The 16,841-nt window shown below is 39.1% G+C and overlaps 1 protein-coding gene across 1 annotated transcript in view; it reads left to right on the forward strand.

The window, feature by feature from the left end:
* Positions 1-16,841, forward strand: part of il17rd (interleukin 17 receptor D) — a 49,184-nt gene that overhangs the window by 11,313 nt on the left and 21,030 nt on the right. The window contains exons 2-3 of the mRNA XM_012879929.3: positions 6,993-7,047; positions 16,073-16,195. Of these exons, the coding sequence (XP_012735383.2) occupies positions 6,993-7,047; positions 16,073-16,195 (178 nt within the window). The remainder of the gene's footprint in view (positions 1-6,992; positions 7,048-16,072; positions 16,196-16,841) is intronic.

Here is a 16,841-nt window from a genome sequence, read left to right on the forward strand (position 1 = left end):
GCGTTTTATCACCACTGATATGACGCCATTTTCTGTCGACCAAACCACCATCTTCTACGTGTTTGCAGTGCTACGTGGCTTTTGACCAACTTGAAACACTTTTTTTTTGTGAGTTTCTCCTCTGTATTCCTCCATAAAGACCAGATTTGTGCTCAAATAAAAGTTGTCCTGTCACCAGGGTCTTCCACCTGTGTTGTGGATCTCTGCAGCTCCTCCAGAGTAACCACGGGCCTCTTGGCTGCTTCTCTGGCTCGTCGTTTTAGCAGGACGAGCTTGTTTCGGTTGGTTTGCATGTGTGCCATCCTCCTCCTCCGTTGTTCAGATGAAACTTCTGCACAACTTTCTCCGTGGCCCGTCTGCAGCGTTTCTGTTTGTTCGTTTATGTTCTCTGACGGTCCTCTGAGGCCTTCGCAGAGCAGCTGGATATACTGAGAATAAATTGCACGCAGTTGGACTTTATTTAATAATATGGAGACTTCTGAAGACAATTGGTCCCGTTGGATTTTATATGGGAGCATCAGAGTTATGGGAATGCAAATGCTTACCGTGCTTTTCAGATTTTTATTGGTAATAAATTGCGAGAAGCACGTGTTATCCACCTTTTATGCTACACTTTTGCACTGCTTCGTAATGCACTATCACATAAAACCATAAAGTAAGACTCTGAGGTCTGTGGTTGTGATTTAACACAATTATGAAAAGTTAAAATGGGCACGAATACTTTCGCAAGGCTCTGTATAAAAATGTTAGATTTTTAAATGCTTAGCCATTGACCTGTCCTTGAAAAGCAGGCTTATCGTTTATTGTATGATCCAGATCAGATTCACATTTTCAATGATTTTGCAGAAACTGTGCTGGAAAATGATGTTGTGAAAGAGTTTTTTTTTTTTTTTTTTTTGCCTAAACACAAACAGATGTGCATGAAGTTTGTAAAAATGTGGCCGTTTGGAATTTGTTAATGAAAGCAGAGCATCTCGGGTGGACTAACAAACACGATCTGGACCGGAGTCGGTGCGTTACTGATGATTCCCGCTGCAGGTCTCCTTAATCCAGCTTTAATCCTGGTTTCTCTCTCTGTTTGTACCTCTGCTGTTTAGCGGCGCGCTGATTAGAGGTCAGATGGGAATTTGTTCCCCCACATCTGGAGCTGGTCCGGTCACTCTAAACAAAATGAGGGAGAGGAGAAGTCTTGCTACGTGAACCTTAAAAGCTGTAATTGAGGGAGTTCCTGTTTAATCAGATCCCCAGCATCTCTTCTTTCCACCTTCCGTTACTTTTCGTCTTTTCCCCGCAGGCGTTCGCATTACCTCTCCCTCTGTTTCCTCCAATCCTTCTCCCTCTCGGCCTCCCCTCCCACCCTCTGCTCTGATTAATTGCCGTTTTAGTTAAGTGAGCCTGCAATTAGCTGTCTGATTACAACAGGAGCCGGGTTTGAGTCTGTGTGGCTCGGGGATTCCCGAGGGAAATTCTGCTTTCTTGTCAGATCTTTAGGTTTTTTTTTTTTGTTTTTCCTGTGTTTATGTTGCACTTATATCCTTCTAGAAAGTGGTCTGTTGGAGAGACATCAGCAGGAGGTCGGACAGCTGCTCTTCAGTCCATCTGACTTTACTTTTCATCGTTTGCCATCTTTTTCTCTCGTGTTTAGCTTCTTTTATTGTCAGCCAGTGGTTCACTGATGTGTCTCTGTCTGTTTGGCCCTTAGGCTCTGGCGGCAGATGGAGCTAAAACAGTAATTACTTGTTAAAAAAAAAAAAAAAAACACCTGGGAACAGGAAAGAAGAAAGCTCTTTTTTTCTGTGTCTGTTTGACTTCTAAAACGTCTTTGAGCATGAAAAGCACCAGGTTGGTTTTTAGTCCAAAAGCAAAAGTTCAAATTCGGTTTTCACAGGACAAAGATTGAGCAAAGAAGCTTTCCTCAATGGGAGGAAACATCTCTTTCAACTGGAAGGAAAAGGGCTATTGGAGTAAATTGAGGGTTGTTTTGCGTGACATTTGGAGTGCTTACTCTCACCTCCCCCCCTCTGACGCTGCGTAAAGTCGTTAAGCATTATCCGTCTTCAGGAAACTGGTAATTGGAGGGAGGGGGGGGGGGGTCTGTTCAACAAACACTTGTGTTACGACAGACAGACAGCAGCATTGCCACCTTATTCATGTGATTGAAGCTACCTTGCTGTCCCAGCGGGGGTCCGAACACACAAGGGTCCAGCCAACAAAAAGCTTTTTGTGTGGCAGAATGAGCAGAGCTTGTTCACATCTTTTTTTTTTTTCCTTTTTTTTTTATTGCAACAACCAAAAAGTGTGAGTCTGGTTTCAAACTTGGGCCCCGTTTACACGACAAAGATCCCATGAAAACTGAATTGCTGTTTCGTTTCTACATCTATACGACAACTTTTAATCATGAACCTGAGTTGAACTGTGTAATTCCCTCGCCGCACCACTAGTTGGCAGTATATTTAGACTAGGCATGTCCAAAAGGAGGCCCAGGGGGGCCATTTGTGGCCCCTGGACTGATTCTGGGTGGCCCCCCAACAGCATTTCAAGAATAATTTGGTCCAGGTGGCTGATGCAGATGGAAACTTTAAGTTTTTAATTATGGGAAACCAATTTCATCTTTTTCAGTATCATTCATGTAGCAGAGCGTTGTGTGGTGCAGCTCAAAGGAAACAGACCGAGACAGAACCTGTTATTGGGCTGTTTGTGAAGCTAATAGCAGCTAGCGTTAGCTTACAGCTTACAGCTTTATGTTGCTCTGAAACATCCGTGTCGTACTGTTAGCTTAGCATGTAGCATCGTTACGCTCACGGTCTAATTTTAGCGTAATTAGACCGAAATGCTCTGACGAGAACTTTCCCAGTTGTAGTTGCTAGCTTGTTGTGCTAATTTTCCCCCATTCATCCGTCCCACTGAGCTATATAATACACTGGAGTGCTGATTTTGCCGAAAAACTGAAGTCACTGGCCGCCATCTTGCTACTCCCTACTCTCACAGAATCTCATAGGATTTGGTTGCAACAACAAGCAGTTTTCTGACTGTGTGAAAATATTTCACAGGTAATTCTACAGTCAGTGGATGTACTAACACTATTAACTACTAGGAAATTAGGTGCTGAAATATTTTACATGTTATTCATATTAAATATATATATATGTATATATAAGTATGTGTATATGTATTTATGTATATATATGTATACACATATGTAAATATATGTTTTTGTATATTGTTATTTATATATTTATAAATGTTAAACATATATATTTAAATGAATAAAATGCAAAATATTTCAGCACATGACTTTCTCAGTACTTGATAGTTTTAGAACATAACATAAAAATATATGGCATTTGACATTTTAAAAGTCTTAAGCCCCCCCTGAACATGAGAAAATCCTTGTTATTCGATGCTGTAGCGCACATATTCCATAGTTACTGGGGGGAAATAGGGAGTACCAATATGGCGGCTGGTGGCTTCAAAGCGACTTGTTCAAACAGACGGTGATTAGCACTCCAGTGTATAATATAGCTCAGTGATCCGTCCAGGTATGTTCCTGGTTATTCAGCTGGCTGTGGATGCAACTGTGTAATTTATATAATTGCCTTAACAGATTAAATGACAATTTCTAGTCTTGGATTGTGTGAAATAAATTTCTAAATAAATGTGATTTGTAGTCTGGTGCGACATATACACAGAAAAATACAGCAACTTGTGAAAACCAACAAACACCATGTGTTTTCCTTCACAGAAATCACATTTCACAAAAAATAAAATCTAAACTAGAGTAATATCCTTTATTGTCACCCAGTGGGGAAACCCAGGTGTGCAGGCAGCAAAGAGGGAATTTACAGGATAAGTTAAAAAAAACACTGCGCAGTTAGTCAATTGAGCTTAATGAAGCGTGCACCTGAGTAGGGTGATTTTAAGAAATGTGCCAAATGAAGTGATCTCTGTCCAAATATTCTTTGAACTTCTGTGCATTCTGTGCACATCTCGGGTGCCGTTTGGTTTGGTGCAGAAATCTGTATTTTCTTGTTTACAAAGTTTATGTGCCTCTCACTAAATTTCAAAAAACTTGAAAGAGTAGCAAACTATCCTCCAAGCGAGCCCCGCTTTTTAACCAGAACGTAGAATTATATAAATGTGATCCAAACTGGCATTATCCCTAGTTTAGAAGAGAATAAAAGCACCCAACTAGCTAACCTACATTCATGTTTACAGATTTTTCGCATCTTTTTAAATGTGTGTTTTTGTCATGCCAGGATAGACGTTCATCAATCTTTGCCACGTTGTTTAAAAAAGTGGCATTACAGGCAACTTGTTGGTGGAAAGCATGAAAAATAGTTTGTGCTGTCAATGGAAAAACTTCCATGCATTCTAATTAAAAACCCTTCAGTCAATGCTGCCAGTGGGACATCAGAGCACCCGGCAGTACGTAAACCCCTGAGGGTCAAAGGTCAGCACAGCAGTGCAGACAGACTGAGGGCAATGACTAAAAGAGATTAAAAAAAACATGCGTGAGGATTGTTCAGACTTCCAGAAAATGCTTTTAGAGCATTTTTGTCATCACTTGATCAACGTTCTGTTTGGGATTTCTGGTTTAGGGTCTGATTTAGCGTTCGTTTTAAAGCCTGAGGAATGCAGGATGTCAATGAAGGTTTTCACAACTGCATAATTATCAGCATATGTGGCTGTGTTTGTGTGGACGGGTTGTTGTGCTACAGTGGCTGCTAATAAGCATGCTACACCTCCTATAACATCCACTCACACACAGCTGGGGTCCCACCTTATTGCTTTCAGGTGTGGATGCATGGTTCTTTGCATGTGGCCACGGCCCGACACCTCTAACAAGGCTAAACGTGGAACGCTGTATTTGCGGGCGAACATTAAAGGCAACGTTAAAGCTATAAAAAATGGTAGACCTTTGTAGACCTTTGTTGAGATATACCTCTGGGGAAAATGAGTGTTTGTGCTGGACAGACACAAAGGAAGGGATACTTGGTGACCTCAGCCTACCAGGAGACAAAAAGTCATGTTATCTTAGGATGCTTCAGGTGATCTGCTGTTCTTCGTGTTAAACTGAGACGTCAGGTTGATTCTGGATGTGTGGACAAGTGCCGTGCTCCACGTGTACTCGTTAAGTTAAAATTCCCAAGTGGAAAAAGTAATTAAGATTTGGATTCCAATCATAGGAAGCTGGAGGTTCCCCAAGAGCCAATATGGCTGCCTCATATTATAAAAAGGAAGTGATGGCTGTTGGTTTACCTGCCGCTGATTCAGACAGACAATACTCTACAACCTTTGTTGTACACTGAGCATGTCACCACAGTGTTTGAATGCAGAAATCACAGAGAATAACTTTTTTAAATTCAACACTTAATTGCCAATAGTAGGTAACCAGAGTCCAAAAACGGGCAAATCCCACTGGTTGTTTACCTGGAAACTAGAACATAATTGAGTTGGGCATGAAAGCACTAGGAAAGAGCAAAATGGACAGAAATGATTTGATGGATACAATATTACGTTTATATTAGAAATTAAAGTGTGTTCTATTATCCCTGTTATTTATTATTATATATTTTTTAAGTATTTGCCTTAATTGTTATTGGAAAAGAGATTATCTTAATCGCCATTTTGCAATTAAGTTTTATTTACATTTCTAAAATGTATCCCTACTTATTTCTTTCTTCTTCCTTATTTTCTGCTTTCAGTTTTAGTTTTTTCTGTGTGTGTGTTTTTTTTTTTTTGTGTCAGTGTTGTACCACTTTTCAGCTGGAGTAAGAGGCTACAGCTACGCAACATTAGCCATTAGCGCGTCTGGCTTTTACTTCACTGTCTGAGTCAACCTAACTTTGCATGGCTCGATTCCAGCCACAAGATTGGTCCGCTGCAGAGCAACTCTTATCATATTCATCTTAACTTTGTATAAAGTCTACATCGACACTTTCTCATGTTTATTATACAAAAATGTATGTGTGTACATATATATATATATATATATATATATATATATATATATGGCTATGGTTTATTGCACAGCTCTAGTATTGGGTAATTTGAGGGCTACAGTTAATTTAATTTAGCATTTTCCGTGACAAAGAACTTTTTTTTTAAAACAACTCTTGTAAAATAACATATTTATTAGATGCAAAGTTTAAATTCCACTTCATCCTGTTGTTCCCTACCTGTGTTTGGTACTAATACACAAAAGGTTCTGGGTTCTAGGAAGTCTGGGTTCACGGACCGTCTTGCACACTCACAGCAAGAAGGTCCCGGGTTCGAGTCCCAGGCTCGGCAGGGGCCTTTCTGTGTGGTGTTTGCATGTTCTCCCCGTTTCTGCGGAGCTTTCCTCTACTCAGTCACAGTGGGTCACGCTAACCCTCCATCTAATCTACAAGTTGTACTTGTTTGTATGATGAAAATTAAAGCACCTTATCCTTACCTAAATCTTTAGGGAAGACACCCAACTAAAAAAGGTGCAGCTGTGCAGCCAGTTGGTCTAGAGCTGTTGAACTGCCACATAAAGATTTAAATATTTACAGCAGCGTCTATATCATCATGATGACAGCATTGGTCTTAAAAAGGGTCTCGCCTTAGTCTTGGCCACTTCCCAAAAAATCTCGGTCTTGTTTTGGTCTTTGATGAGGTGGTCTCGACTACAGCTCTAGTTCTTCCAGCTCTTCACGTCCCCGTCTACTTCTTCTACAAGAAGTAGACTGGGACGTTGTTGTCCCATCTGTGCCAATAAACAGACTTTTTTCCGTATAATTTATTGTGAAACAAAGTGATTCCCTTTCCTTGTACCTATTCTCTGCCCCTTGTCTTGTCCCTTTAAAAAAAATCCTGGTTAACCTTTATTAAGCTTTATTATCTGGTCTGATTTCATGCTTCGGTGTTGTGATGTTTTAAGGCATGGAACCCCAGATATAAACGGGCAGCTTTACAGTTTTTACCATTTTTTTTTTTAAACTTCCGGATGGTCTCTGTGTCTCTTACAGGTGCAGTCTGCTGCAGAGGGAGTCCGTAAGCTGGCCGTCACCTTCAAAGCTGACAGTGAGTTTCTCTCTGAAAATGTCTGAACTCCTTGACTCAGTTTGTATTTGATCTGGAAAAATTGGAGCGGTAACAACAAAAAAAAAACAAAAAAGGGTGGTTTGTTCGCTTCACAAATGTTTTTTTTCTTCTTAAGATGATGTGACGCGCTAGTTTATCCCAGGCTAACGAAGGCAGCACACATTAATAATGACTGACGGCCATCTTTGATTTAATAGCACATTTCACATATGCAGGGATGGAAGCGAAACCTGATAAGGAGCTCAGGATCTAATTTTCTTTGCATAGTTACCCTCCATCAGCTCCTTGAGCTCGATTGTTCACACCAACTACTAACAAAGACCGTATTTTTTTGGACCATAAGGCGCTCCGGATTATTGGGGAAACTAAATATTGTCCCCAAGTGTGTAATATCACTCCTCCACATCCACAGCTCTTTACACTGCAAAAACCGAACTAAAAATAAGTAAATTTTTCTTAAAATTAGTGTATTTGTCCGTGATTTGAGCAAGTAAATAAGATGATCTGCCAATAGAATAAGATTTATTTACTTAAAATAGGAACAACTCATCTCCATAAATCTTATTTCAAGTGCAGGATGTCTAATTATCTTATTTTAGGGGTGAAAATACTCATTCCATTGGCAGATGAGCTTATTTAACTGCTCAAATCTCAGATAAAAACACTCATTTTTAAGAACATTTTACTTATTTTTTATCAGTTTTTGCAGTGTATCCGTCTCTGTGAGGAGGACAGAGTAGCTGGACTACACTGCCCTGTTTCTAACATAAGGCCAAAATAAACGTAACTTTTATATTTAATTAACTTACTAGGTTTATTGTAGCTAGCGCGTATTCCAGGCTGCTTTACATGAATGCACTTCTAGTTTAGACATTACAGTCAGGCAGTCTTGTAGACAGCTCAGGGGTCCTATCAGGCAGTGACTGTATGCTCCGGTATCCGTTGACTGGAGCAGCTTTGTTGCTAACCAAAGTCGTACTTACACATTTAAATAGATTTATGAGCACATTTCACCACATAAAATCAGTCAATAAGCACAATGTTAGTAATAGATAAGGAGCACCATCAATTTTCAAGAAAATTTAAGGATTTTAAATGCGCCTTATAGTCTGAAAAATTCGGTACCAAGAGCAATGTTGCCTCTGGTGCTGCCCTGGTGTGAAGCTGTAGGTTTTTGGTTCTGATTTTTTTCTGTGGTTTTCTTGTGAAGTCGGAACGTTCGGAAACGGCTCAGATTTCATGTTTTTCTAGGGGTTTCTTTTATTTTGAGAAGTTTTCATTAGGATTAAGTTATAGAATATATTTTATCCTTCATGCCAAAAGACTAGGTTGATTTTTCTCATCTCCAGTATTTAAAATGTTTTTTTTGAAAGTCACTAAAAATTCACCACTAAACATATTTTTGATTACAAGAAATTTACAAAAAAAATAAATGTTCAGGATTGCTCCTATTGTTCGCCTTCCTGCTCAATGGGATTTTTCACAAACCCGCCCCTGTGTCGCACTCCTTTTCCTCCCCCATCTTCTGCCTCCTTCTTCTTTTGTTCCTTTAACTCTTAAAGTCAAGTTCCTGAGCCATGGCCAATCCCTGCCTCCCGCTTTTGTCCGTGACCATGAGCGAGGAAGGGCTTTAAAGTCCCTCTTTGTACATTATTTTGTGTGTATATGTGGATAGTGTGATTGTCATGGTGGTTTTTATTAAATTAATAAAGTATATTTATTTAGATACAGTTCTTTGTGATTTCTGTTGTTCTACAGCTGTAAGTAGTCTTCATTATAAACCCAAATTTCTTGTTTATTATATAGAAATGTTCAAATTGCTTGGGAAATTGCAGATTAAACAACTCTTGTTAAAATCTGCATTTTTTTTATTCCAATGAGCTGATTTAAGACCTAACATCTTATAAATGACCACTCTCGTGTTGTAAAGCTTGTTCCTGGTTGCATAATCTTTCAGACCTTTCTCTCAATATGTTCCTTAATAAGTAAACTTTTCTTGAAATTAAGTGTATTTGTCCTTGATTTGAGCAGGTAAATGGGATTATCTGCCAATGGAATGAGTATTTTGACCGCTAAAATAAGATAATTAGATATACTGCACTTAAAATAAGATGATGTAGATAAGTTGTTCCGATTTTAAGTGTAAAAATCTTATTCCACTGGTAGATAATTTAAACACGCCTGCTTAAATCAAGGACAAATACACTAATTTCAAGAAAATCTTACTTAGTTTTAGTTCCCTTTTTGCAGTGCTCTCAACACTGCAAAAACAGATCTAATAATAAGTAAAATGTTCTCAAAGTTAGTCTATTTGTCCTTGATTTAAGCAGGCAAATAAGATTATTTGCCAATGGAATGAGTATTTCTACCCCTAAAATAAGATAATTAGACATCCTGCACTTGAAATAAGATGATGGAGATGAGTTTTTCCTATTTTAAGTGCAAAAATCTTATTCCATTGGCAAATAATCTTATTTACCTGCTCAAATCAAGGACAAATACACTAATTTTAAGAACATTTTATTTATTTTAAGTTCAGTTTTTGTAGTGAATGCAAACATTATTGCTTTACGTTTCATCTGAAGATGTCCTGTTTTCTATAGAAAAAATCCAAACTTGCTTTATATGTGGGATCATTGAGAGGTCAGGAGGTTATGGCACTTTGAAGCGTTGATGCTGTTGCTTCTGAAGGAACTAGAAGTTAAAACCTTCACGGTTTAGGGCAAAGTCAGGCACCGGAGCACCTTAGCATGACAATCCTTTCTGCACCATGTGGATGACACACCTCAGTGGTTCCTCTCCTCCGGCTTGATGAAGGCTGAATGAGAAGAGTTGGGCTTCCTTTTCTGTTTCCTGTGATGTCACCGGGAAAATAAAGCGAGGAGACCTCTGACCTCCACTTGGTTTTTGATGACCGTAGACGAGATGTGGATAAACTCAAACAGTGTTTCTGCTGAATCTTAAGAAAAGATTTTCAGTACTACGTCTTCAAATATATACAGACTTGTACATTTCTTCAGTTATTTTCCTTGGCTTGATTTGAAGTTATTTCTTGTTATGTTGTTCACTATCACTTCATCATAGAAAAGTGAAAAGAGGGATAGCAATATCTGAAACCTGTGGTCAGTAGCTATTATGAAACCTCTTAAACATATCAGAAAAAGTTAATCCTAATTAATCCCATCATAATGTGCATTTTTATGCACATGGCTTTATTCAGAGTAGAACCACTCTGACATGCACAGTTATCAAGTTTCTCTAAAAAAAAAAAAAAACAGAAGAAGAAGAACTTCTATCTTTGATGAACAACAAAAATATTAAAGAAAGCAGTTTGTTTGTCTTCTGGGCACCCATCTTAGACTTGCACCAGCTTCTAATTACAGTTGAAACGTTACTGAATAAATGAACGTTTTGAGCTGTTTTAACCGTTCGAATGGTAAGGTTGTATCGGGAGGACAGACCGTTTTGCTTCCCGATGTATTTCCAACACTGAACAACGTGGAAATATGTCATGTTTATTTTGGGGCGCGCTCGGGTCAGTTTTCCACATTTGGAGTAAATTCATCCTGATAAGCGGTTATTGGTGGTTGATCGGATTATCAATCGGCATAAACCACCGCTTTCATTTTGATTACAATTTCATTCCAAATTAGCTTAATCTGACCACAATATTCCGATTGGCTTGTTTACGTGACGCATTTTTATTCCAATCGGCCCTTTATTGCGATTACTTTTGTCAATATAAACGTAGCTATTGATGACTTAATCCATCCCTTCAAATGTTTCTGCCTCTGTTACTGAAGACGAAACCACAGTGAATGCTGTTTTTCTTATAGTGAATATAAACCTAAGACTACTTTTTGTGCTCAAAGTATGAGGATGAACTATTTTTTTTCCTCAATAGTTTACATGCATATGGATTAAGAGGAAGAGGAGCTGGATGCAATGACTCTCACTGAGCATCCTCTCTCACCCCAGACATTGAAACCAAACTTGAGGGAGAAACAAAGGGGGGGGGGGGTGTTCATCCTTCACTGAATTCTGTCTCTCCTACTTTGTCTTATGATATAAATCTGAGGACAAAGATTGAATAAGGTAGAAGAATAGTGGCAAAACCTTTTGCCTTCGTATTAAATGCTATGGAAGATGAAGGAGGAGGAAGGGGAGCAGCCAGCTGTGACCTTCTTCCTTCAGCCCTGAACATGACCCGGCTCTAAGGAGGAGAATGAGGCGAGAGGAAGGGGAGCAGTGACTTGTGTCGAGTCCCATGCTCGGTCATCATCGCCCTTTTTAAGCTCCTCCTCCTCATCCCTATACCCGTCAATAGGTGGTTGGCAGGAAGACAGGGGAGCAGTGAGTCGTATCTGAGCTCACGCCCCCCTTTTTCCCCCCCTACATCTGGCTTTTCTGCTCCAATCCTTCTCACTTCATGGCTGGATGCTCTGCATCTTTCTCGGCCCCTCCATCTTCGTCTTTGATTAGAAAAAAACAAGGAAAGTGTTGAATGAAGGGGCTGTTTTGGCAACAAATAAATGTGTGGTTGGAAGAATGTAGAGGACAGGTGAGACACAGAGCCCTGGGATCTTATGGCTACAAAATACTACAATCATCCGCGAAGATACACAATTAGGGCATGAATTCTGCAACATGTGAATAAAGCAGAGCTGGCCTGAATTTTGGGACTTACGCTTCGGGGTAAGCCAAAGTTGAGAGTTGAAAAGTAAAAATCTGTGTGATCCTTACATCACATACAGTAGCTAATACTATTAGTGATAAAGTGCCATCCTTTCAGGTTTAGAGTTAGTGTAATGCTGGGTTCAAATACAAAATACTCCATAGATATCTTCTACAGAGAAGGACTCGTCTTACTAGCCCAAATAAGTACCTCTGGTCCATGAGAATGTTTAGTCTTAAACTAAGCTTCCTCATTGGCTCCTTCCAGGAAAAAACAAACAGTTAAATAGCAGAGCATTAGGCTTAGCTATGTATGAAAATTTTTAAACTAAAGACGACACGTAGTTAAAGACAGCTGTTCTTTTCTAAGTGTACCGTAGGTTAGTTGTTAATATCAATATCTTTAGACCAGTGTTATATGGAGATCTTATTGTGTCTTTCTAAGATCGGGTTCTATTAGTTGTTGCTTTGTCTCTTATTAGGTGCTAGCAGTGTTGCCAGATCTTGTGAGAGAAACAATCTCAATCAATCAATCAATCAATCAATAAATCAATCAAAATCAATCAATCTTTATTGTCAACTACAATTTGCATTGTAATCGAAATTACAGTTCCAGTACAACCGTCCATCACATACATCACATACATTTGGGGGGAACGCCTCACGCTGTCTGTTACCCAGCAGCGCAAGCAGCTGCCTTTGTAGCTTTTGTTTGTCGCTTATTTTATAACCCAAATAAGCCCAAAAAAATCAAAACCCGCTCCTCATGAAATTTACAAGTGACTTCAGAAAAAGACGAGCCCAAAGTCGCTAATAATAAGCGAACTTGGCAACACTGTCTGTTAGTTTGACTCTTATTAGCTGTTAGCTTGCCTCTTACTAGCTGTTAGCTTGGCTCATTGTTAGCTGGTAATCTGAATGTTAGGTGTTTGGTATGATTCTTGTTAGCTGTTAGCATGATTCTTATTTGTTGTTTGACTCTTATTGGCTGTTAGCTTGGCTCTTTCTAGCTGTTAGCTTGCCTCTTACTAGTTGTTAGCTTGACTCATTGTTAGCTGGCAACCTGAATTTTAGGTGTTTGGTATGATTCTTGTTAGCTGTTAGCATGATTCTTATTAGTTGTTTGACTCTTACTGGCTGTTAGCTAGGCTCCAATTTGCTGTTAGCTTTGCTCTTATTAGCTGTTCACTCTAATCATACTAGCTGGCAGTGTGAATCATATTAGTTGTTAGCATTATTGTTATTAGTTGTTGGCTTGAACCTTATTAGTTATTAGTTTGACCCCCAATAGCTTTTGGCTTGACTCTTATTGGCAGCTAGCTTAACTCATGTTAGAGATTAGCTTGACTCTTGGCTTCAGGATTGCCAGATCTGACTGAAAGGTTCCAGCCCAAACACAAGGAAAAACCCACCCAACTCCAGAAAAGAACAGCCAAAATATAATCCTCTCTTGAAATCATGTTAAAAGAGTATTGAGCACATAAAGAATATGCCATTAGCACACAACTGTACTAAAGCAAAGCATTCCACACAGGCTCCTCACAAAATGTGCAAATAGGCAATCAAAGTACCTGGACACAAGGATCCCTTTCCCAATCATGTTAGTATATCAATCGCAAAAAAAAAGTTAACAATACCCTACCATCATAAGTTAGATATCATGCCTAAATAAAAAAAAAAAATTCTGAGTATAGATCAATTTAAAACTTTTCTTTCACGCAGCCATGAGATATTTTCAGTTGATCAATTGAAGACTTAACCCCATTTAGGGCGTTTACAATTGACATTGAGCAATACCATTTGATAGTGACACTTAATTAACCTGTGAATAATAATCACTGATAGTGTCAGCAGTGTCAGATTCTAGACATTTTAAAAGTTATAAGTAAGTAATAAAATGAGTGCAAGGAAATAGCATTTTATTGCTTTTCACTTTTCTGCCACACAATTGCTATTTTGATAGAATTTTCCTACCTGTTATGGGAGTTTTGGGTGGAATATTAAACAATAGTAACTGGGTTCCCATCTTTACTAAATGACGAGACGGTGGTATAACGTTCCAGCACTTTTATTGAGAAACAGAGCAGATTCACATAGATGGAAAGTAATCGCACCCCACGGTTCCGCTGCAGTCTCTGTCTGCCCTGTCTCTGTCTGTGTCACTTTTCGGGCTTCCCCTAATACTGCACCGTGGCCTTCCCATGAGACAAAACAAAGACAGTCTATCGTAAACAATCAGTATCCCTCAGCAGCTGCAGCATTTGGCCTTGCACTCAGCAACAGTGGATCTTATACACAGACATCAGGTCTCCAGGCCTCCTCTGTCCGAGTGGTGTGAGGCCATAGTGACTTCAGAATAATAATTCTTATAACACTACCGCAACACACTTTTTGTTTATGGTTATTTGTCATGGGCTTTATGACAGTGAGGGATGTTTGACGACAGGACTTTTGCTTGTTCTGGAAAACTAAGGGGAATAAAGAAAGGAGGTGCCGGGTTATGGCTGCATCCGCATCTTGGTTTCATTGAAATTATTTATTTGGTTGCTTATTAGCTGTTGGCTACCTACTTGTCTGCTTGTGTTAATAAATTTGTTGAATTGTGAAAATAAACTATGGCTGTCTAAAATGAGATGTCTGTTTCTTACAATGTTCAAACATTGTATTACGTTAATGGGCATTGAACCAGATGCTATAATGCTATAGATGTTTTACAATTTCAGTGTTTGTTATTTATGTACCCAGGATGATATTTGATACTTTATTGTCCACTTTTTGAGGTGGATTTCAAAGTCGACCCCTTAGGGGAACCACAGTAATCTCAGAACACAACATTATCATTTAAAGTTGGGTAATGTTACTTTTTCAACAAGGAGTAAAAGAAGCACCATTGATGTTTACCGCCTCGGATGTCAGCTATTTGTTCTCCGGGGAAGCTCCCACCCAGAGGCTTAAATCTTAGATGCTGTTTACATAATACCGCCTAAAACCTGTAACAAAAGATTTGGTATTATTACAGTTTTCATAAAACGTTGGGGGGAAATTCAAAGACATAGCCCCTTGACCTATTAATGCAAAACCACATATTGTCTTAAATAACCTTTTGTACCAATGAATGCAAGGTGTTTCATATACAGCTGTCAGTTGCCTGACTTTTGTTTTATGAAAACCAGTCAGACATGAACTGCAAGAATTTCTTCATACGTCAGTGCAGTTCATATTCATTGCAAGTCTAAAGGCCAATAATCTCCAGCCTGATCGAAATACAGACAACTGCTCAGATATCGATCAAATTAAAGACTTAAATGTAAATGTAACTTTTCATAATATTTGTTTCCCTGAAGACAACATTTTTTTAGCCCTCGTTTACGTGAACAAAAGTAATCGGACTAAAGGGCGGATCGGGCAGATGAACGTAAACGTGACGTGTTTTCATGTTGTTGAGTGGAGGAAATGCGTCGGGAACAGTGTCTAAAATTAACTTCCTGATTCACTGGCCAAGTTGTGCGGTAGATGTAAGAATCAACCGGCCAAGCACACTAATTAAATATTAAATATTAATTCTGACTGACCCCTGCTAAAACTCTCTGCATAATCCTACTACATAACTAGCCTGAGCGAAACGCTAGCTGTTAGCAAACGCACATGACGTAGTTGCTGTCGTTCTCGCGTCACATGTGCGAGTGTTTCTGTGCGTGTCGTTTGTTGTCATATAAGATGAAAAAAAGCATCCACCCAAATGTTGACTGAAAAACACGACTTATTTGGTACAAACATTTACTCGCCATGTGGCAGCTTAATTTGAGCCAATAAATAAGATTATCTGCCAATAGAATGAGTATTTTTACCCCTAAAATAAGATAATTAAATATCCTGCACTTGAAATAAGATGGAGATGAATTGTTTCTATTTTAAGTGCAAAAATCTTATTCTATTGGCAAATCATCTTATTTGTCTGCTCAAATCAAGGACAAATACACTAATTTAAAGAAAATTTTACTTATTTTTAGTTTTGTTTTTGCAGTGGTCAGAGTTGTTCTATTCTGAATAAAGCCAGGTGCATATAAATGCATATCATGATAGGATAAATAATAGAATCCGATAATTTTTTTGTTTCTTAATCCAAATCCATTTTAATCCGATCATGAAATCTTGTACGTGTAAACATAGCTACAGTTTGTACTGATTATTCCAAGAGTGCTTATTGTTGTGCATGACTGAAATGAACTGCGTAGGAATGCCTGTTTGGCCATTATAGCTTGTAAACTGCAATGTAAAAATGTCAATAAATGCTGGTGCTAAGGTGTCCCTTCATGTTTTTTGTTTGCAGACTGCTCATTAAGCTACCCACTGGGAAAACACGTGATCCATGAGGTCTCAAACGTCTCCTTCAGCCACCTGGCCTGTCACGATCAGGCTGCTGTGGTCGTCCACTGGTCTGCAAGTCCACTAGGTATAGCCTGTCTGTTACTAGTCCAAGTGTCTGTCTGTTTGTACACGAGTCGGGTTTAAAGTTAAAAGGAAGGGGGGGGGGGGAGTCGAGAGGGGGAAAATGAGACTGTAAACCCCTGAAAATGCTAAGATTACCAAGAACTGTGTGTCCCTTTGATCAGACCTGGAGCCGGAGAGAAAAAGGATCACATCGCACACAACAATACCACGATTTGACCGTGAAGGAATGTGTGTGTGTGTGTGTGTGTGTGTGTGTGTGTGTGTGTGTGTGTGTGTGTGTGGTAAGGCAAACCTCTCTCTCTCTCTCTCTTTCTCTCTTTCTCTCTGTGACAAACCTGCCTGTTGTTTACTGGTTGAGGCAGAAATCTCCCACAAAATGTCCATGTCACGTTCACATGTGACCAGCAGCCATTTAACCTTTTGTTTTTTTTGTTTTAATCTGAAAAGAAATTCCCACAAACCTGTGCAGGTTTTAGTTAAAGTTTTAGTGTTTCTTGGTGGTGAATCAGATTATCATTTTAGTCTCTGGACTGGTTCCTTCTATAGTGCATATTTGCTTAATTTCACCCTTTCAGCTCTTTCCCAACATTTAGTCCTCATGTGTAGGGCTATGGCAAATGTAGTACTTAATGTCCTAAGCCAAACTG

The sequence above is a fragment of the Fundulus heteroclitus genome, chromosome 20, assembly GCF_011125445.2.
Source record: "Fundulus heteroclitus isolate FHET01 chromosome 20, MU-UCD_Fhet_4.1, whole genome shotgun sequence".
NCBI classification, from domain to species: domain Eukaryota; kingdom Metazoa; phylum Chordata; class Actinopteri; order Cyprinodontiformes; family Fundulidae; genus Fundulus; species Fundulus heteroclitus.